This window comes from Notamacropus eugenii, chromosome 3 (assembly GCF_028372415.1).
Source record: "Notamacropus eugenii isolate mMacEug1 chromosome 3, mMacEug1.pri_v2, whole genome shotgun sequence".
In the NCBI taxonomy this organism is placed as follows: Eukaryota; Metazoa; Chordata; class Mammalia; order Diprotodontia; family Macropodidae; genus Notamacropus; species Notamacropus eugenii.
In genome coordinates, this window is record NC_092874.1 from 349,261,488 (window position 1) to 349,284,959 (window position 23,472).

The 23,472-nt window shown below is 37.2% G+C and overlaps 1 protein-coding gene across 3 annotated transcripts in view; it reads left to right on the top strand.

Annotated features, from left to right (window-relative positions):
* Positions 1 to 8,668: 8,668 nt before the first annotated feature.
* Positions 8,669 to 23,472, top strand: part of ZNF608 (zinc finger protein 608) — a 235,841-nt gene continuing 221,037 nt past the window's right edge. For 2 of the 3 annotated variants that reach the window (XM_072597225.1, XM_072597228.1), the window contains exons 1-2: positions 10,758 to 11,296; positions 12,239 to 13,326. In XM_072597225.1, the coding sequence (XP_072453326.1) occupies positions 12,418 to 13,326 (909 nt within the window). In that variant the 5' untranslated portion in view covers positions 10,758 to 11,296; positions 12,239 to 12,417. Of the gene's footprint in view, positions 8,947 to 10,757; positions 11,297 to 12,238; positions 13,327 to 23,472 lie in introns of those variants that run through there. The other variant, XM_072597227.1, reaches the window with a different exon arrangement.

Here is a 23,472-nt window from a genome sequence, read left to right on the forward strand (position 1 = left end):
AGACCTAATGTCTCTCCCAGCCTCTACTATTAAATCTTAAAATGATTATTGCATCTATGATTGGGTGTGCTGTAGTTATCTTAAACTCAACTTATTCAAAACTGAACCCATTATCTTTCCTACATCCTCTAAATCTTCTCCTCTTCATTATTTCCCTATGACTGTCAAGGGTACATCATTCTCCTGGTCACTCAAGTTGGTAACCTAGGTGTCACCCTCAACTCCTCATTCTCATTGCTCTGTTCTTTCCTTTCATTGTTCTCTCTACTTCAAGGTTCTTCCCCTTCCAGTCTATCCTCGACTCAGGTGTCAATCTGATTTTCTTAAAGAGCAAGTTTGACCATGTCACCTCCTTATTTAACAAACTACTATGGCTCCCTATTGCCTCAAGAATCAAATATAAAATCTTTGCTTGGCTTTTGAAAGTCTTCATAACCTGGCTCTTTCCTACATTTTTAGTTTTTATACATATTACACCACCACTTCAACTTACCACCTCCCTCCTCACTCTGAAATCCAGTTACATTGGCCTCTTTGATTCTTCTAGTACAAGATAGTCCATCTCCCAACTGTATTGTTTTTTTTCATTGACTGTCAATCATGCCTGGAATGCTCATCTTACTCATCTGAGACTTCTAGCATCCCTAACTTGCTTTGAAGTCTCAGCTGATGTTCCACCTTCTGCAAGAAGTCTTTCTTAGTATTCCTTGATCTTAATGCCTTCTCTCTGATATTATCCCCAATTTACCTTGTATATATATATAGTATTTCTCTTGTTTCACGTTATGATTCGCATGTTGTCTCCTTTGTTAGTCTGTGAGTTCTTTGAGATCAAGGACTGTGCTTTTTATTTTCTTTATATATCTAGCATTTAACACAGGACCTGATACAGAGTAAGAGCTTAATGTATATTAGTAGGTTGATTGTTCTCAGCCCCATGATATCTCATCCAATATGTCTTTGTTTCACTGTGTATGTACATATGTGAGAATATAAATATTAATTTGTTCTCATAATAACGCTTTGTGGTAAGTAGAGTAGGTGTTATTATAAGCATTTTTGCAGATATAAAATGAGACTTTTGGACATAGTGAAATCTTTTTGAATAGCATTTTATATTTTCCCCAATTACATATTAGAACAAAATTTTAACTTTCTTTTAAGGTTTTGAGTTCCAAATTCTATTTCTTCTTCTTTCCCTCCACTCCTCCCATCTCTGAGATGGTAAGCAATCTGAAACAGGTTTTACATGTGTAAGCAATCTGAAATAGGTTTTACATGTGTGATCATGTAAAACATTTTCTTATTATTCATTTTGTACAAGAAGCCTCAAATAAAAAAAGTTAAAAATATTATGTTTCAGTTTGTATTCAGACACCATTAGTTCTTTCTCTGAAGGTGGATAGTGTTTTTCATCACGGGTCCTTTGGAGTTGTCTTGGATCATTACATTGCTGAGAATAACTGTCATTCACAGTTCTTTATCATACAGTATTGCTGTTTCTGTGTATAATGTTCTCTTGGTTCTACTAACTATGCATCAGTTAATGTAAGTCTTTTCAGGTTTTTCTAAAATCAACCTGCTTTTCATTTCTTATAGCACAATAATATCCCATCTATACCACAACTTGTTTAGCCATTACACAATTGATGGACATCCCTCTGATTTCTGATTCTTAGCCACCAGAAAAAGAGCTGCTAGAAATAATTTTGTACAAATAGGTCCTCCCTCCACCCCTTTTTTTATTTCTCTGGGATATAGACCTACTAGTGATATTTCTGGGTCAAAGGTTAGGCACAGTTTTATAGCCTTTGGGACATAGTTCTAAATTGTTCTCCAGAATGGTTGGATCAGTTCACAACTCCACCAATACTATTTTTGTGTCCCAGTTTTCCCATATCCCCTCTAATATTTATCATTTTCTGTTTTTGTCATATTAACCAATCTGATAGGTATGAGGTGGTACCTCAGAGTTGTTTTGATTTACATTTCTCTACTCAGTAGTGATTCAGAGCATTTTTTATAAGACTATAGATAGATTCAAGTTCTTTGCCTGAAAACTACCTCTTTATATCCTTTGATCACTTATCAATTGGGGAATGACTTGTATTCTTATAAATTTGCCTCAGTTCTCTATATGTTTGAGAAATGAGGCCTCTGATGTACTGAAATCTTGGAGAATGAGTCTTAACACAGATCATCACAGAAGTAAAACTGGATATGCCCTTTTCCTTCTTTTGTTTAGCTATCAGGAGAAACTGTTGAGGAAGTAAATAATGTTGGTGAGAAGTAAGGTATTTGTTAAAACAGCATAATATGAACATAGCCTCCAAATTTCAAGTGGCTAAACCAAAAATTATTCATATTTTTCTTTTTGTTTATAATTCTAATTAAACTTTTTTTTTGCATACTCCTCTGTTGAGTGATACAATATTTTCCCAGTTACGTTGTTCTTGTAGTTGAGTCATTTCACTCATGTCCAATTCTCCACAACCCTGTTTAGTGGTTTTTGGGCAAAGATACTGAAGTGGTTTGGCATTTCCTTCTCCAGCTCATTTTAGATGAGGAACTCAGGGGAACAGGAGTAAATAACTTGTCCAGGGTCACACAGCTAGTGTCTGAGGCTGGATTTGCATGCAAGATCAATTAACTCCAGGGTCAGCATTCTATCCACTGTGCCTCCTTGCTGCTTCCAGTTTTTTAATGTGGTATTAATCCCCCCCAACTTCAGAGATTCTAGATTTTCTTTAGGTTTCTCTTTTATCTTCAGTGTCTAATCTACTGGAGAATCCATTCATTATAGTGCTATGTTTTTATCTATATTGACCAATTTATCCAAACCAGTTCTCCTATTTGTGATACACTGATCAAAGCTTTGAAGTATAAAAAAGAAATCACATCTCTGCTCCCTGAAGGAAACTTACAACCTTCTTTGGAGACAACAGGAGAAACTAGAGTACAGTTTATGTCAATATATTATTCAGGGTTATATTTCATGGTAAATACTTCATGTGCTATAGAAACTCAAAGAACCTTAAGATCCTAGAGTTTTTTCAGGGAAAGTACCCTTGAGAAGTTAGGTGTGAAAGAAAGTAAAATATTTATATTAACAAAAAAAATGAAAGAAAGTAAAATATATTAACAAAAAAAGTGAAAATTTATATTAACAAAAAATGTGGAGAACTTCATATGAAAAAAGTATGCAAATGGACTGAGAACAGGAAATGATGTTATTATATAAATCCAGAAGAGGTCAAAGACAGAGATATCTATATATCTGCTTTATCTTTAGTCTCTCCCTCTCTACTAGCTTCTTCCTTGCTGTCTAAAAATATGTCCACATCTCCTTTTTCCTCAAAAATTTCTCACTTGATCCTTCTATCCCATCTAATTATTATTCTAGATCTTTTCTGCCCATTGTGGTCAAATTTCTTGAAAAGGCCATCTATAATAGGTAGCTCACTTTCTCTCCTTTCACTCACTTTTTAACCTCTTCCAATCCAGCTTCTGATCTCATAATTTATTAGAAACTACTCATTTCAAAGTTACCAATGCTTTCTTAAATGCCAAAGTCAACGGTCTCTTCTCAATCCCCATTCTTCTTAACCTTCACACCATTTGACATTGTCAATAGCCCTCTTCTCCTTGATACTTTCTTCTAAATTTTTGAGACACTACTCCCTTCTGTTTCTCTTTCTACCTTATCTGACTTTTCTTTTTCAGTCTCCTTTGCTGAATCCCATTCCATGTCACCATCACTTACTGTATCTCCCTCTTCTTACTGGCCCCTCTTCTCTTTTTCTTCTGTATTATTTTACTTGATTATCTTATCTATGCTGATGATTCTCAAATCTACCTCTTCTCTATTTTCTCTTCTAACTTCCAATCTTGCATCTCCAACTGTCTTTCAGTCATCTTGTTCTGGATATCTAGTAGACATCTTAAACTCAACATGTTCAAATCAGAACTCATTATTTCCCTCCCTAAAGCCTCACCCCTTCCTAATTTCCCTATTACTGTCCAAGGCAAGCAGCATCCTCCCAGTCCATTAGGCTTGCAAGTTAGGTGTCATCCTTGACTCCTCACTGTCTCTCACCATTTATATCCAATCTGTCACCAATGCATGTGGATTTCACCTTCGCAACTTCTCTTCAATATGCTTTTCTCTCTCCTCTGATACTGCCACCATCCTGGCGCAGATCCTCATTCCCTAACATTAGGACTATTGTATAAACCTGCAGGTTGATCTGTCTCTCTCAATTCTTTCCTCACTCCAATCCACCCTCTATTCAGTCACTGAAGTGATTTTCCTAAAGTGAAGGTTCACCCAAATCACTCCCCTTCTCCATAAACTCCAGTGGTTCCCTATTACCTCTAGGATCAAATAGAAATTCTCTATTTGGCCTTCAAAGACCTTCATAACCTATCCCCCTCCAGCCTTCTCACATCATACTCCCTGCAACATACTCTTCAATCCTTTGACTCCTGGCCTCCTGGCTGTTACACTCCATCTCTAGGTTCTGAGCATTTTCTCTGGCTGTTCTTTATGCCTAGAATTCTTTTTCTCCTCTTTTCTGCCTACTGGTTTCTCTGACTTCCTTCAAGTCCTAACTAAAATTCTCTGTCTTTTAAAAGACTTTTCCAGTCCTGGTTAATTCTAGTGCTTTTCCTGTTTAATTTCCTCTTTCTTCCCCCCTGTATGTAGCTTGATTGTACATATTTGTTTGCTTGTTGCCTCCCCCTATTTATTTGTGAGGGCAGGGAATGTCTTTTTGTATCTTCAGAGCTTAAGAAGGTGTCTGTCACATAGCAGGTGCTTAATATTTATTGATTTACACATTGCCAGAACTAGCTGGAAGGAGGCTCCTAAAGAAAGAGGGATAGAAGTATTAGGCTGCCTACCACACTGAAGTCTACAGAGACATTGTGCTGACCTCATTGTGGTGAGGTCTGTGAAAACTAGACAGTCTACCAGTGCCATGACAGGAAACTCAATCACTTCCATTCAAATTATCTTAGTGCATCTGAAGATCACTGGGCAAAATAAGGTACTGGACAATGAAGTCCTTACTCCTTTCCTTTGGTACTGCTTAGACAACTCCTTCCCAGAAATATTTAGGGGAACCAAAGGGTGGTATTGTTGGATGCACCTTCATTTCAACAATATGGGGAAGTGAAACTGCCTCTGTATAACCGAATGTGTATTTACCTTGAAGAAAGGGACTTCTCTAGCTGACTTGTTGGTATCCTGAGTTCTTAGATTCATCACTACCCGGAAGGTGAGGAATAATCCTTATCCAACTACTTTGAAAAATAAGTGTGTAGCCCTTTGGCGGAAGCCTTTAAGGAGACAACTATTTGGCACTATTTCACTAATGGGACTCCTAGGGAGGAGGTGGTGGCCAGGGAAACACTGAATAGGTACAGGGCAAGTCCTGCAATTAACACTGGTGTGGGATAGGTTGTGTGCAAGAAGGTCATGACCTTTTAGCTACCTTACTACAGATGAACCTGACTTGTAATAAGGAATTGGTGACTGCCAGAGGTGCCATGATATTGCTGCAACCCTGATGTTCTCGTCTCTGTTTCTGCTTTCCATTACCTTACATTGGGAGACATTGTGAGCCTCAAATATTTGATTTCCCTATGTACCAGACTGTTGAGATCTTATACACAGTCATTCCAAAGTGCAAAAGTGAAGCCTTGGATTGCTAGCCTCTTCCATATCTGGCTATTCCTTGATGGCAGGTGGGGGTCATAAGAGTGAGCTTTCCATTCTTTGGTTATTTATTTTATTTTTGCTATCTATTAATTCTTTTTTTTTTCTCCAGTGCAATGCATGTCATCATTTTTGCATTCCTGAGGTTGTCTGGTAACATTCCTAAAGTCATGTAAATGATGGAAGGTCCTCTACAATACTGTTAGGGTCTTGCCTATAAGGGTTGGAATATGATAGGCCAGTAATTTCTCTCTTGTCTGTCCACCCCATTCCCCTCCTCCACATCATGTACATTACACTAAATTTTTGCTAATTTCTTAAAAGCCAAGGAAGTTGATTGACTCAGTGAACTAAGACTCAAGCAGCCTAGTTGGTGATGCAGTTTCTTGATGGATGCAGCCTCTATTACCATGGTTTCCTGATTACTTATGGTATTATAAAAAAATGGTGGAATCAGGGACACTTATAATTTAGTGTTCTGATCTGTTCCTTCATATTTACCCTCAGTGGGGCCAGTGCTTGAGTCAAGTACTATATATCATTGAATATCCTTTCTAGTCTATGCCTAGGTAAACTTTCCTTTCTGCTGTTAGTGAACTATTAGTGTCTCATTTCCTTCTTTTATTGGCCCTAAACTTCTATTTGCTTGAGTTAGGTCCTGAACATGACATAGCTGAAAAATTCATCACTTTGTTGCTGTTGCTGGTTCTTTGTTCTCAAAGAAGACCATGACATCAGGAAGGTGATGCCATGACTTGCAAGCGAATTGGATTTAAGCGAGAGAGGGCTGTGCAAAGTCACCAGCCTCACTTTCTCGTCTGGAGCTATTGGAGTCCTGTGGCAAGACATAGACTAGGAATACTGGAGATGGCCCCCCTGTCACTTTGTAGTCTACCTGATCATAAGCCTTCTGATCTTAGGCTCTTTCTAGGATGATAGATAAGAAGTTCATTACTACAGTACTCTTGAAACCTTTCTAGCTTTATAAAAAACGTCAGACCTCGCTATCTGGTGATGCAGAGTTATGATGAAGCATCAGAGAATTGAGAATCATGATAAGGCATCAAAGATGGATTTCAGTGGTAGTCCTGCACATATTGACAATTTTCATGAAATGGATCAAGTCAAATGTGATACTGACAACATTTACTTAAGCAATAAGGAAGATATCCTTATTAGTTGTTTGCTGATTTGGTTTTATTATTTGACATCTATTCCTTAACATATTTGACAAATACTAGTCCACCCAAAGTCAAAGTTTTGTTCATTAAGTCAACACTTATCAAATGCTAATTATTTGCAAAACACTCTCTTTTATCATTAGGTTGTTACTTTTGTGGAGAAATTTCAAGTTCGGTAAAGTAGTAGCTTATATATCATTGGCCTTCAATAAATATTTTTGCTTTGTCTAATTGAATTAAATTTCTGATATTCTGGCATAATGTTCTCAAGATTCCCACCACCCTCCAACAATGGAAAATCAAGAAAAGTTAAGATAAATTTTTAAAAGACCCAGACTAGCAAGATCTTTTCCTCTTTTAATGTATTTGCTATTACCATACATTAATAAAACTCTAGTATCTCTTAACCTCAAAGGGTTATATTCACTTGGGTATTGGCATTTGTCTTATATTATTAAGTGTAGGTGATGAAGTAGATAAAGAGCTGGAATTAGAGACAGGGACACTTGAATTCAATTCCTGTCTCAGCCACTAGTAGCTGAGGGACGCTGAGAAAGTTACTTTTTATGCCTCTATTTCTTTATCTGTAAAATGAGGATAATAATAGCACCTCTACCACCCATGGTTGTGAAGATCAATGAGATTTTTAAGGTGTTTTGCTAACCAGTAAAGTACTTTATAAATGTTGCTTATAATAATTTTTAAATGGCTCAAAGATATTTTTAAAGTGATGTATTTTCTGTTGATATCAAGTTAGAATATCAAGTAGCATCAAGTAGTATCCCAATAGAAGGGTAGGAGGGTTGAGGATTTGAAAAGGACTGGAAATTCTTCTCAATTTAACAACATAGGCCTGTGGCACATTTAAGGGATGCTATAGATTATTTTTTTAAAAAATTTACATGTAATAATTTTATGAAAAATGAAGCTAGTTAAAGATGAGAATGTATCAAGAATTTGTTTTTTCTTAAAAGATGCACAAAGCCAGGTGGAAAAGATTTGTTCCTAATATCTGTGAATTCACATAGTAGTGGTTATATGGTTCCCTGCCTTCACACTTCAGTGCTTGCAGATTTGGAGTCTGGAAACAAAAGGATTTCCACTGCCTTTATCCGCAATTCGACTTTTTTTTTTTATTTAACCATCGAATACACATAGACACACGCACACATACACACACACACACACACACACACACAACATTTGTAGAAAGGACTCTGTGCTTGGAAAGGAGGTTTGAAAACAACTAAATCTTGAGAGTGCAGGCAGCAATGGTTGTTTCAGTGATAAAGGCAGCAAAACGGTGTTCTTAGCTCCTTACTGATCAAGTCACTGGTTTTCCGGTCACTGGATAAGAGTATTTTTTCTCCTAATATGACACAATCACACATTTACCGACACCTTCTGTTCCTAGTGTTTAAGATTTGTTATAAATAAATAAAATGCTGAGTGGATGATGCAGTAATTGAAATGGCAGCATGATTTTATTTTATTGCAGGTTTCTCAACCCCTATCTAGTGTATTGATACTTGCAAAATAAAACGCTTTTTCTCCTAGACACCCCTCCTACTTCCTTTCCCTCTCCCTTTCTCTCTACTTGTCCCCCACCCCCAAGTGTTTTTGTATGTGTGTGTATCTCAACCCTCTACAGTAGCCAAGAGAAAGCATCTAGCCAATCATAGGGCTCGGTTTCATAAAAGCTGGATTCTGATTGGCCAAATGAGAAAGAGAATTGGGAACAAAGAAAAGCCCCTTTCAGGTATACAGCGAGCTTCTTTCTGCTCTACTCTCCTCCCTCTGTGTATATGTATGTGCGTTCAGTTCTGATTTCAATTTTGCAGTATAGGCTTGTTGTATATTGGTGCACAGGGGGCTTTTTGTTTCTCTTTTTATTTTTTTCATTTTCAAAAAAGGAAGGTTTGTGACACTTGATGGTTCGTCTTAATAAATTTATTGAAGAGATAATAATTTTAAAAATAAAGCGGCTGCAACAAAACATATTCAATGCAGGTAGAAGGAAAAGGTCAACTCGATCCAATACAGACCGTAAGTACGGTTTAATGGTGTGTATATAGCACGTAGAGGGGATTTCATGCAGGGGAATGTGCGAGTTGTGTGCGTTGCCATTACAGTGTTTTGCTCGAATTATAAAACCAAACCAAACAAAACACGAAAAGATGAGCTTTATTAAGCAGAGGGTGAAACCTCTTCACACAAATTAGGCTTGATCGGGAGTGGGAGGGAGGGAGGGGAGTATTGAAAGTATATTACCTTTTGGAGGTTTTTTTTTTTTTTTTTTTTTACTAACCAGGAGAATTAAAAGTGACACAATTACATACCAGTCTGCATAGTCTGCATTCTCCTACCCCACCCAACCGCCTGCACTTCCATACCGAAACAAGTAGCACCCATGAAGAAAGATCTCGGGAGCTACACAAGTGATTTCACTGGAACAAACTGATTTTTGTCCCCTATCCCTTAATAAGGGCCGAATATTGGATATTGGACTAGGGAAAACACTCATTACTCGTCATGGTCATTATGACCATTTTTCCACCTCTTTCCAAAAAGCCAAGTGCAACCCCCCATTAAAAGAACAAAACCCCAGCCCGAATAAATCCTCTAACAGCCACGATGGTGTGTTGATTGCAGAAATTAGGCTGGAGGCTAGCAAATGTTTTGCTTTATGACCCATTTTCTTCCCTCTATCTTTCCTTTCCCCCTTCCTGTTTCCTCTCCCCACCCCTATCCCCACCCCTTCTTAAACTATTACAAATTGGAGATAACTTGAGGAAAGGTTTATAACGTGTTTCTTTCAAACATATGCTTTGCCTTCGTGTTCAGTCCATTTCCCTCATTCCTAACTTCAGGGATCTTGTTCTCAGAGAAATGTTTCACATTCATAACTTGTAGCTGTGCCAACAGTGGAAGGAGGAGGAGGGTAGAAAGGAGAGGAATGGGAGCCGAGAGCTGGGGGCAGAGGGAGGGGGGGAGAGGGAGGGAACAGACTTTAAGATTTTTTTTAAAGACCAGATCAGTATTTTCTGGCTACGCTTGTCACCCATTTTTTGTTCTCACGACAACCAATTGAGCCCTTGATCCTCACGTGATGTGAAAGGCTTGAACTGTAACAAAATCGTTCCTTTTAGAGGGTTGGTTGTTGCTAACTCGCCCATCCCCCCGACATTTCCTGCAGACCCACTCTTTACCTTCAATCCATCAACAATTCATTACAGCTTTTAGGTTCCAAACGCCAGCTAATTAAAAATACTAAGCCAACCTCCGAGACTGTCCGACTCATGCAGTCGGGGGTGGGGAGAGGAGAGGAGGGAGACAAAAAGTAAATAAAAGGGAGATGCGCCATTTGCTGCAAGCAGAAAAAAACGTCCTGAAAAAGGTCGCCTTTTTCTTTTTGGACTCTAATTACCGACTTACCACATGACCGCTTGGTGTGAATGACAGTGGAATTTTCCTCCTCTTGGGCATCACTTGGACATTTTTTTCTCCTTTATGTTGTTCAACATAAAACGGAAAAAGACCAAGCCCCCTCCTGAACCAATGTTTTTAGAAGTGATTTATCAGATCACTGAATCATTCAGCCAGACTCTTTTCTTTCTCTTTTCTCCTCCAAACCATCCCTTCTTCCTCCCTCGCCCCGCAGAGCCCCCCACCTCCTCTCCGCCCTACCCGCTCCTCAAGCCCTGATCTCAAGTTAGTTCAAGAAACAAATCTGTCAGGACGGGCGGAAAAAAAAAATGCCACTTCCCGACTAAGAGGCAAAATCCAGCCCAGATTTTCAGGGCTTTCTTTCCTCTTTCCTTTCACTAATTTGTCCTGATGTTAGCACATTCTTTCTTGTTAGGGACTGGACGCCTGTAGGTTGGTTACACGGGATCATTACTTACTGATCACGATGACTCAAGGCTGGAATTTGAAGACGGAATCTTAAGTTGGGAAAACTTTTGAAAGCCATTTTTTGGCTATCATTCTTGAGGCTTGTTAAGAGGAAAAAAAACACCCTTGGTGCTTCTGTTCTGAATGTGAAACATTATCTTCCAGCTGTACAGTAACATATTTTTTGAGGAGAAAAGGACTCCTTATGCGTTTGCCAAAGGGGAGGGGAAGGAGTGGAGAGAGAGAGAGAGAGAGAGAGAGAGAGAGAGAGAGAGAGAGAGAGAGAGAGAGAGAGAGAGAGAGAGAGAGAGAGAGTGAGTGTGTGTGTACGCGTGCTGGGGGGGATAATGTTATCGAGTGATTATTCTGACTGAGATGTGTTACTTGGTTTCTGCTTCTTGATCATTTGATGTTTAAGTAAAATGAGGCACAGGGTTGTTGCTGAGTCGAGTGATTTGCATTGTGATTTGCTGGCCTAATTAAAAATGATAAAGGATTAAAGGTAAGCAATATGTGTGTGTATGTATATCTATCTATCTATATAGAATATTTGGCAATCAACTGTTTAAAAGGGGAAAGACCCCTTTAAAAAGCATTTTAACTGATCTTTGTCAAACACACACTCATTTGCGGTCACTGAGGCCACCTTGGTGTAGATCACTTAAAGTGTATGTCTTAATCAGTTTCCTATACAGTCAGTAATACTATATTTAACCGACTGAGCAAGTCTGTGACCTAGGAGGAGTACTTGAGGCTTATTTTTAGATGTTACATTTTCTAAAGGACACCCATTCTTTGTTTCAGCAATTTTCATTCCTGAGGGCTGGCACACATGCACACACACAACACAAAGGAGGTGTGAGGTGTTTTTATAGGAGTTGTTGGTCTTTTTTTTTTTTAGTTATCAAATTTTAAAAAAAGACAGTGTCTAGGTTTTTTCTTTTTTGTTTCGTTTTTTGGTGAAGATTCAGAATTGGGGGAAATTTAGACAGATGACCATCCTGAAAACGAATTTTAAAACTTCAAGTGTCATATCTTTTAAAACTACAACTGAAGAAATTCAGGAAGGGTTAGGACTGTTATTTTCTTCCCTTCTTTCTCCTTGTTATTTTAGGTGTTGTACAGACCCAAATTCGTTGTGTGTGTGTGTGTGTGTGTGTGTGTGTGTGTGTGTGTTCTGTGTGTGGTTGTTCATAGCTTTCTGGTTATAAATCAGATTATTAAATTATTTTTAAAATATATTTTTTTGATCTTGGGCATATTTTCCTATTTGAAAAGCAATACCCCAGAAACCTGCTTTGGACAGTGGAAACAGTACATGAGCCACCTTTACTCCATACCTTACCCTTCTGTCCCTTACTTACTCCCTGACTCCCCCATATTAATTGTATTATATTCTGGTAACACCCAGACAAGAAATATTCAACTTTTCCCCCCCTCACAGGAAAAGATGAACCTGGACTGAAGGGTATAGACCCGGGACACATACCTGGGGCAGGATAAAGAAGTGGAAGAGGAGACTTTTTTTTTCTTTAAGAAAAAGCCCGGTGGAGATAAACGAATGTCCCCTCATCACCAAAGGAAAGTTCATCGGATTTTCATTCTAGAAATCTTGTTTTCAGGATGTCAGTGAACATTTCCACTGCAGGAAAAGGTGTGGATCCAAACACGGTTGATACTTATGACAGTGGTGATGATTGGGAAATTGGGGTTGGGAATTTGATAATAGATTTGGACGCTGATTTGGAGAAGGACAGACAGAAATTCGAGATGAATAATTCCAGTAACAGCACTAGCAGCAGCAGCTCCAAGGATTGTGGGAGTTTGGCTTCCAGTGGGGCTAATGCTACCACCGTCTTAGCTGATGGCCTAAAATTCGCTTCTGTTCATCCCCCTGCTCCCCAGGGGAATTCACACAAAGAGACCAGCAAATCAAAAGTGAAAAGGAGTAAAACTTCTAAGGATGCTAATAAATCTCTGCCTTCTGCTGCCTTGTATGGGATTCCTGAGATCAGCAGTGCTGGTAAGAGGCAGGAAGTCCAAGGGCGCCCTGGAGAGGCAACTGGCATGAATTCAGCACTGGGTCAAAGTGTGAGCAGCAGCAGCTGTGGCAACCCAAACAGCAGTAGTACCAATACCAGCACCAGCACCACTATTGCTGCCACAGGGGCAGCCTCTTGTGGGAAAAATAAAGAGGAGAAAACAGGTAAAAGTCAGAGCAATAGAGGCTCCAAGAGGGATAAGGATACAGGGAAATCCAGGAAAGACAAGCATGACCTGCTTCAGGGCCATACCAATGGCAGTGGTGGCCAAGCCCCCTCTGGGGGGCACCTGTATGGCTTTGGGGCCAAGGGCAATGATGGCGGGAGTCCCTACCACTCTGGGGGCACTGGGAGTGTCACCTCCTCCACTGGAGGGGAAGTTAGCAAAAATGCCCCGGATTCAGGGCTCTTGGGGAACTCTATTTTGGTAAAGAAAGAAGAGGAGGAGGAGGAGAACCACAGACGAATCAAGAAACTGAAAACAGAGAAGGTAGGACAAGTCACCTTCCTAGATCTTCACCTTGTGTCCCTCTCTGTTTGTTTTCATGTGGGTGCCTTTACCTATGTATGCCATCAACTTAGACAGTTTGCCTTAGTGGCATTTGTAGTGTGTTCCCAATATTATATTTAATAACTGAGTGAATTATTTACTTTAGTTCTGTACTGCTAATGGTGTTATTGTTGGTGTTGTGGCAGGAGGGATCACTTCTTAGATGGAATTATATGGATGTGAGTATATTTGCTGTGTGTATCAGAAAGAGAGAGAGACAGAGAGAGAGACAGGGAGAGAGAAGGAGGGAGAAAGGGAGGGAGGAAGAGAGGGAGGGAGATAGGGAGAGAGAGAGAGAGAGAGAGAGAGAGAGAGAGAGAGAGAGAGAGAGAGAGAGAGAGAGAGAGAGAGAAGAAGAAGAAGAAGAAAGCAAGGGAGAGGAAGGGAGAGGAAGGAAAGAAAGAAAGGAGAGAGAGAGAGAGAGAGAGAGAGAGAGAGAGAGAGAGAGAGAGAGAGAGAGAGAGAGAGAGAGTCAATAAGATTTTCCCAGAAGTAGAAGTTCATTTTCTGCTGCAGATGGGCATCTGGCCAGTTTGTAAGTTGGTGTGTGCTTTTTAATGGGACAGAAGGCTCATGAGCCCACTTAACTCTTTACATTTAGTTGTATTTCTGCTGTGGTTTCCTTAGGCTCAAGGGTCCTTCCCTTGGCAAGGTGTGTTAAGAATTCTCATTTGTGTGCTTTCATACTTTTTAACCTCCTCTAAAGAAATTTTGCTGTAGGTTCAATAACCCAGTACGGATTTATGTTAAGAGATGGTCCTCTCATTAATGAACCAAATGCAGTGTTTAGTGTACTGCTTCATAAAAGTAAATTAAATCCAGAATGAGGTTAAACAGGTGCTTGTATACTATGCCATCACCCTCACCAACATATTGTTTTTCTGTGTAAAACTCCCTAATGGGAGGGACACTTTTCCTCTTGATTGGTTTGTGACTACTTGGATTCCTACCATTTACCAGCTGAAGCTGAAATTGAAGAGATGAAATGAGACAGGGAGGTTGGGGTGTTATGTTGTGTTCATGACATAGGAAAAACAACTAAGGTGAAATCTAACAGGAAAAAAGGAAGTGGAATGTTGAAATTGATCAATCTGGATAAGTCACACAATCATTACTCCTTAGCCCCATTTTGGCCTCTTTGGGGTATTTCTCTTAATTTTGTAATTAGATTTTATAGATTAAAGCCCTTAAACAAACTACTCCCTTTATTGTCTAGGAAATGAGGTCAGAGTCTCTTATCATACTGAATTCAAATTGGCTCTGTGGAAGGGCAGAAATTGCTCTGTTCAGAGGATAAAGGGTTTTTTCATGTATTTAGTTGAGAGTAGGGGTGTGTGTGCTCATAGCTTATAATGAAATGTCAAAAGAATTCTATAGGTTGTGATTTGCAGAAACAAATCTACTATCTTGCTGTTGGCTTATATCATGATTGTTTAGAGATGTTCTTAAAATTCTCTCTTTCCTATTTCTATTTTCAGGGCCTGAATAGTGACAGTAAAATTGTTTGTTAATTATTAATTTACATAGTGACTTCTAGATTTTTCTTTGAGGTAGCTTTTGAGTATTTAAACTGCCATTTCAGAAGTTAGTCAGTCCTTTTGATTTATCCATGAATTTGCCTTCTTTGGTGTTAGGTTTTGTAGTTGTAGCTGTGAAAACTTTAGTAATGTGCAGAAATTTCACTGGAAGTGTTTTTTTTTTTTCAAATGAACTGTTGATGCATAACATTAAACTTGGTAAATGAATCACATTTTAAAGTAAATTGATGTCATCCTTTAATATAAACTTGCTCATAATATAGTTCTTCATTTTATTTGAAAGGTGTCCTCAAATCTTATTATTAACTTGGTACAGTAGGACACTTACTTTTTTGTCGCCAATTGTCTTCAAATTGTAGATCTAATCTGCTTTAACCATCTAGATAAACTGCTCTAATCCAGCCTTCACAATGGCTGTGGTTAAAGAGTCAGAGGCATTTGATTGGATTCAGTGGCTGCCTGGAATGTGGGAGGTGCTGCCCTTTTGCATCCCCCTTAGCCTTTTAATCTTTGAGCCAAATGTTCACATTCAACAATTTTGTTTAGCTGGCAATTGGGACATTTCTGTATCTCAAAGACTGCTGTCATGGCAACAGAGATGAGTGTTGGATGCTCTAATTTTTTCTTCAGTTTTTGTGTTCTTTTTTCAAGTCACAGAGGAAATTACATGAAGAATTAAATTATTACTATATATGCAAGTCATCATCAATCAGTGTAATGTCACTGTGATAGATAATTTGTATAACCTAAGTTGTGAACAAATATGCCATTTTATATTGGAGAGAGAGAACACTGTTTTTATTCATTGTTGTGCCTTGTTGAAATAATAGCTGCATTTCCAATGATACCCACTGTGGCTGGCACACCGTCACTTCAGGGAAGGCTTCACATGGCCAAATTGTGTAGTGTTAGTCATTGTCTATCAAACTGCCATGTTGGCTTAGTGTCTTGAACAACATCCCTTAGGGCTTCCTCCCTACCCCCATTGCAGAACAGTTTCTTTAAAGAATATTTCCTCACCTTGGCACTTGAAAGGAGAACTCTGCATAATAGTAACCTTGGAAGCATCTTTGTTGCAATATTAATTAAACAAATCCAGAAAATATTATCTAATGATATAAGAATATACAGAACATTTTAGGATTGAGACAGCTTTCACTTATAGTGAATTAAATGTTGATGCTTTGTTTTAGAAAATTCTCTGGAGATTCCTGAGATCTTGGAATAGGGACTTAAATACACATTTTTGATGTTCAAATTTAGAAAATTAACTACAACAAGAACCTGAATGATCATTTTTCACTGTAGATAAAAGCTGAAGGGGGTCAGTTGTGTATATTTGTATGGTCTGTTGGTGGGTCTCAAATATATTCATAAAAGTGACTGTCATTGTTAGACTTTAGCAGAATGCTTATCTATTTATGGTCTGTTTATTTGTTTTCCTCACCACAGAAAGTCATGTAACACATGACAAATTATATCTTATTAAGTAAGCTCTGGCTATGTTCTAGTTTTAGGCTAAAACTGCAAGTATGCTATAAAGTTACCACTCCCTTAAGATGTGATACAAAGTAAAAAAAAAAAGGCTATAATTGTAAGATATTTGAACTGTATTCATACAGCCCACTTTTTTTTTTTTTTTTTGCTGTTATGCCACTGGGGACATGTCTGAATAAATAGATTTGATAGGTAGTCTAACAGCTCCTAGATTTGTAGTGTTAAATCGTCCTTACTCCCTCCTCCTCCCTCCCCCACCACCTTGAAGTACAATAATAGCCTCCTATTGTGGATAAGAAGCATCTTGCACAAGGTTATGAATTTAACTTCTAGGACATTGGATGTTCAGCTTGGTTAAATAATCATATCTGTACATCTGTTTATATAGGTGTAACTCACACACATATATACATGTGTGTATATATGTATATATTTGTGTCAAACATAGAGTTCCAAAATGTAGGATTTTTTTAAGTCTTCTAAAAGGAATATATTTGATGAAAAATAAGAAAGGCAGAATACCCTGTAGTTCTATCTTGTGTCTTTAAATGGAATTAATCTGCTAGTATGATAAATGTCTAACTCATTTCCCCTATAATATTTTAATTTTCATAGAAATTGAGTTTTGAATGTTGCCTTCTTTAGGTTAACCCCCTATTTGGAAAGGGTATCAGTAATTAAATTTCTTTCCTGAAAGCAGCTTTTTTTGTGAGGGGGATGAGTAGTTTGAGAATATGCCTCTGTTAAAGGAAATATGTTTTTTGAATAGCTATTTCCCTTCCCCCAAATTCTGCTTGGAGAAGGCAGTTTATCCACTGTGAAATAAAAGGGCAGAAAGGTCACTTGCTGTAATTAAAGAACAAATGCCATTGTTGTTTGACAGCAAACTGTTTTGAAAGCTACATAAGGGATTTAGCTGTTAAAAACATTGATAACTCTGGGTGTCTGACAATAAGCAGTGTTCAAGGTTCTTAATTTTCTATAGTCTCTCCTAGTACTGTGACAGTGCTTTCTGAGCTGTGTGAATAAAATAGGTGCTGCCCTTTCATCAAAGAAAGCTTTCTAGAAAACCTTTGAGCACTGTGAATTTTTCTTCTTAGCTAGTGTAGCATTTGAAATAATTTATTGTAGTGTGAAGGATTAAAAAGTATGCATTTTTAAGTTCATGAATTTGGTTAATACTCCTGGAAATAATAAATATTTTTCTTTGGGGATTAGTTATTTAGCAACTTTTAATGATTTGGTACTCTGCAAATAAAAAGGAAGGATTGATTTCCCAGATGTTATATTAAGAACATTCATGCTCAGTCACTTTGCCCCAAGACCAAAGAAATTATAGTCATATAAAGACCTTTCTTCCCCCCTGCAAAGGAGCATTTATAGGTAAGTAAATTAAATGCATGTTGAAAGTGCTAAGGAAAAAAAAATCTCCCAAGCTTCAGAGGTGTTCAATAACCAAATTCAAATACCATGGAAAGTACCATTTGTTCTTTGTTTTTTTCAGTATAGAAACAGGAATTGAATATCTGAAATTTGCTCCAATTTTGACTTTGTCTGCTTTTTTCATTTAAAAAAGTTCACCTGGCACTTCACTGAAACTTTTTACATTGCCGTAATCTGACAGGACTGTGAAAACACATGTACCTACATTTATTTTAACCAGTTCCACTTTTATTTAAAAGACTTCCAGAAGCTCTGTCACTGAGCAGTTTATAACTGATTCAGCTCCTTCAGGCAAACACATAGAAGGGGTCAGTTTTTCAAAGCTCTTGCTATTTAAAGCCCATACCTGAATTATTCTGTCAATTCTCCATCCCTTTTCCCCACGGGAAAATCCTCCAAGGATGACTTCAGAAAGTTCTTAGCAGTTACCTCATTCTTTGTGATAAAGCAATTGACTAAAATGTTATAGACATAGAAATTGCTGCTCCTCAGAGCCATCGTGTAGACTTGTACATAGCTGGAAAAAAAAATTTGAATTATAACTTCTGGGTTCTGGACTGGGAAGCAATAAGATTCTTGACTAAGGGGCCTGTATAAAACACCATACTGTCTTTGTTTGAGCTCTTTTATTGAAGTTAATGACTGGTCTTGTGCCTTCCTGAGATAAATGACATTATCTCTGAGTGGGCTGACAGGAAACAGACATGTTAATGGTGAAGCTGCAGGGAGGATCAGCCCTAGTTCTGACAAGAGTGAAGAAGAAGCCCCTGGTTGTGATCATTAACACATAATGCATTTTTGCCTTTCTTAAGAGACCCCTGATAATTAGAAAGTATTTTAGCAACAAGCACTTAAGTCATAAATCTGCAACTACTCATATCTTTGCATACTTAAAACTAGTAAAGGATGTTTTTTGTTAACAAATGTAAGATCTTGGTTTTTAATGATAAAAGGCCTAGGCAACCATACTGGGACAAACTCTATTATAACCTTTCCTTAACCAAGTTCTTTGTTTTTAAGCAGTACTGCCTCATTGGCTTTATCCTACCTGGAATTTAGTCCATTTTGGTAATTTGTGTTTGCAGTAGGAAAGTAATTTAAAAATTTAAAAAACTGGTAATTTAAAAAAAATCTTGAGAATCTTTTCTTGAAGGGAGAAGAAAATGGCTTTTGGATGTTTGAAGTTTATTTAGTTTATCAATTTTGTGTGATTTTTTAAAAAATGGTTATAATTCAGTTTTTTAGTGATGTAGACTTTCTTGAGCTGGGACAATTTCTGTTGAAATATAATCTGAAGTGATATAGAACAGATAGGAGTAGTAACACTATATTATTGATTACTATTGACTATTGAAGTTTTCCACAGTAATTATGCAATGTCGCAATATTATTTGGATCCTGAATTTGTTAATCTTTGTTTTTTTATTAAAAATTTTTTTTTGTTTCCTAACTAGTTGGTTTCTCTTTGTTTTCCTCCTTAAAAGAGTAGTCAGCACTATTAAGCATAGGTCAATCCTGTAATATGACATCATAAATCATGTTTTTATAGCTCTCCCAAAGTATTTACATTATTTTTTGGGGGGAGGGGTGTGGAAAGGTGTGACTTTTACTAATGGAAAGGTATAGGAGCCTGATTGATATTTTGAAATTCCAAATACATAGACTTCTCTTTGGAATTATTTGATGGAGATGTGCAGTAATCACAGATGAGAACATATAATTATTTTTGATAGCTTAAAAAATCCATAGCAAAATTGATTATGGTTTGGTAGCAGTGTAGATAAGAACACCAGTTTAGAACTGCTTTATCACAGCTGAGGTTCACACCAATGATGTTCTCTGTTGAAGTTTTCTTTTAATTCAGGCTAAATGGTTTTGACCTGGAACAAAAAGCCTTTGCAACTGAATGAATGGTTGTAAAACTGTTCAGAATGGATTAATTTGCATTTGGGCTGTTTACAATGTTATTTCAGAACTAAAAATTAAGAGTGGGAAATTGACACTTTATCCTTGAAGCAGAGTTGTGTATAAATTGTTAAATTTTGGTCAGGAATAACTTTGGGAATTAATTAAAATTAAAATTAATTAATTAAAAATGAATTTCATGTCTATGTTTATGTTTTACAAGTGTGCTTTATAGAGCTAAAAATAGTTCAAAAATATGTATTAATGCTTTCCATGTTTGGTAGGCCAGTGTTACCAAAATCATAAGAATCATCTGCTTTTGTAAAATGGGTTATTTAATGGGTGATTTTTTTCCAGTGGATCTAAAATGAAATTTGGCCTTGAAAATAATTAATGTTTTCCCCATTGTACTCCAAGTATTTGATGTTATTTGGAGGAGAAAGACAGTGATTTGATCTGATTTTTTGCAAAAATAGTTGTAAATGTTGAGTTAAAAATACAGTTTTATCTCTTTTAGTTTTTGGTGTTTTGAGTATTATCCACAGTGACTATATGAGTTCAGCTTCTGCATTTTTGTCTCTTGGGAAGCTTTGTTGCCAGCTAAAAACTTAAGAAAAATGTGCCTTCAGGGACATTTAAGCATATTACAATAATACCATATGAATGCAGCTTTTATAGTTTAAAAGAGCAAATAAAAGTATATTGATCATATTTTGCCTTGTACATAATGGTTTTAGAAAGCTGATATTCAGTTTGTGGAATTGGCTTATTATGTTAACCAGAGAGCAGATGGCATCATGCCACAGATGTATAATTTTACTTAAAGGAACTTTAAAGGTTTTGATGTTTCCCCCCCCCCCCCCTTATTTCCCTAATGGCTTCTCTTTATTGAAGAGTAACTTGAGGAGACCTGGTAGCAATTTTATTGCCTTCCCATGACAGATTGAAATAATAGCTTGGTCACTGATTTTATATCAGTCAATGGGATTCTGGTTTTTATCATCGTGTCTGTGAATTTTTTATAAATTGTTTGTAATATGTCTTAAGAATGGCTATATGTGTCAGTTAGCAACAGAAGACTAAATTCCAATTGGTCACACTTTTCATATTCCTGAAAGTCATTTTTCACTCTTCTAATTAAAGAAAATTTCTGTATTTGGGCTTTTCCCAGGATACCCTTAAGCACATTTGGTCCCTCAGGCTATAGAGTGTACTGTGTGCTTAAGGCATTCATCTTTGCTGGTACATAGGTTGAATTGAGGTTATTTTCACCAACCATTGCTACCAGTAGTGCACTTTCTGTGAGTTTTTTTCTATACCATAAATAGTAAGTGCTTTTTAATTTGACTATAAAACTACTATTTGTTTATGCATTTAGATTTCATAGTTTTCCCATTCTTCACCTCCAGCTTTAGGAAAAGTCAAAAACATCTTGCAGCTTTCTTTCCCAAGGTGTCCAACAGCCAGACCAAATTATTCTTGGATTTCCTGTTATATCCTTGGCTGATTTTTGTGCATGGCTCATGTTAAAATCAACAATAATGTTTGAATTGGAAGGTCTTTGGGTTTTCATTCTTAATGGAAGACTGTTTATTTGTGTGTGGTTCACCACAGCACATGATTAATACTATCAAATATGGGCTTTATGGAGGCTTATGACTGTAAAGTAGCAGCAGTACTTCAGTTTTATGTTTTGGGTTTTATTTCTTCATTCTTTTGTGATGGAAATGAAATTAGAACTGAATCTTTGCAGTGATGGGGAAAATAGGTACAACAAATAAAAGCTGGCCATTCATCTAGTTCAGAAGTTAGCAGGGTGATGGACTTCTAGGGTCATGTTCAAATAGAAATATGGCATCTCTTGAAAGGATTACAGTTTAGTTTCTCCAAGGTGTGTGGAAGATAAGCAAAGCAGTTTGGAAAAAAATGAGGCTACCTTCTTTTATTTTTTTATTTTTACCTCGAACATGACTTGGTGACAGTTACTAAATAAATTTTCTGGGATGGTAATTCTCTAACAATATGACAAGTCTTGCAACTTGTATATATCCTTGTTGTTTCTTATTTTAATACAGCAAATGAAAATACCACATTATCCAATGATGCGATTGCCATGAATGGGTAATTTGATTTAACTTACTATTGCTTGCTGTCTTTCCAAAAGGAAGGGGGAAACCCTCACCAACTTTTAAACAGTAAATGAATTCAGAATCAGACTACATTTAGTCCATTATCTCCATTTCCATTTCTTGCCCAGATCCTCTACCAGCCTTTCTTTCCCATGATGCTGCAGCAGATGCCAGACACTGAAGGAGAAATCCAGCAGCTGTTTCCATTACACCATTGCTATATTATCCTCCACCATCTCCACAAAAAAGCTTTTCCATTGACATTTGTATAGTCTAGATTTTGCATCTCCTGGTTATCACATCAGTGGCTAGCAATTTTTTCTTTTATATTTTGTTAGCTGTTTTCCTTCCCTTAGTTAAAGAGCTTTTGGGATGGGTGTGATTTTTATATTTTGTCAGTACTGCACGCTTTTTATGCTTAGTACAGAGCAGCTTTTTTGCACTCTCTTATTTTCCCTTCCCCCCACTGAAAATAATAGTTTCATAGCTGTGTGCTGTTATTTCTGAGATATGACTGAGAAAACCACATGGAGTACAGTGAAGCTCATTCATTTTCATCTAGTACCCGTTTATTGCCTTGAGCACTGTAAATCTGTCAGCTCCTCACGATGCTTTCACCTCTTTCTTCATTTGCTCTAGCTTCTAGTTTGACAAGGTTCCCCTGAGGCTGAATTCTAATCTGCTTCCAATTAGTTGCAAAATGTGACTGAAATTTCCACATTATGACTGCTGTTTTACTTGCATGCACACATCCAGAAACAAATTAATGCTCTTGAATATTTATTTTTTGAACCCTTGGATAGACTGTAAGAAGAGTTTCCAACTGTTTGGAGTGACTTCCAAGAACTATATTTTTCTCCAATCCAAATACTACATTGGAGATTAAAAAAATTTGCCAGTGATTTTCACCTTCAGTAAACCTCTCTAAAGATTATCTAAAATATATTACGTGTCAGAATTATGCAGCAAGATTCCCAATTTTTTAAAAAAAAGATAGATTTCTTTTGTTTTTGCCTTGCTTTGCCACTTTATAATTCAGATTCCCTTATAGTGTTTCATTGTGTACATTTATTTCTTTAGTACCTTTGAACCTGAAGACCAAATGCTTTCTCTTCTCTCTTTTAAAAGTTGTGATTTTATATTAAAGGGCTTATAATATTAATTGGCCTATGCATATGAATATATATGTATATATACTGACCAATTAAAATGTACATTTGCATGCATATTGCTCTGCATATGTGCAGAGATATAAGGTTAGGATTAATATTTCTTATATTTACATGTTTATAAGAATTTATTAGTTGTAAAATAAGCAGTTGGCTGGATTGTGATTTTCTCACTTAGGAAACACATGACAGTCCTATAATTCCTAAACAATTCAGTCTGTTATCAAGCATGGAAGGCAATTTTCCCTTTTGGGGGGAGGTGTCACTGACCAAGACTTCTGTCCCTTTGCCTTGATGAGGCAAAGTAGCAATAGTCGAGATTCTTCCTCTCTCTCCTTTAATGGTCACATAATGGCAAATGTCACAGTGGCTAAACTTGATATAATCTTGGCAGCTGGAATGAGA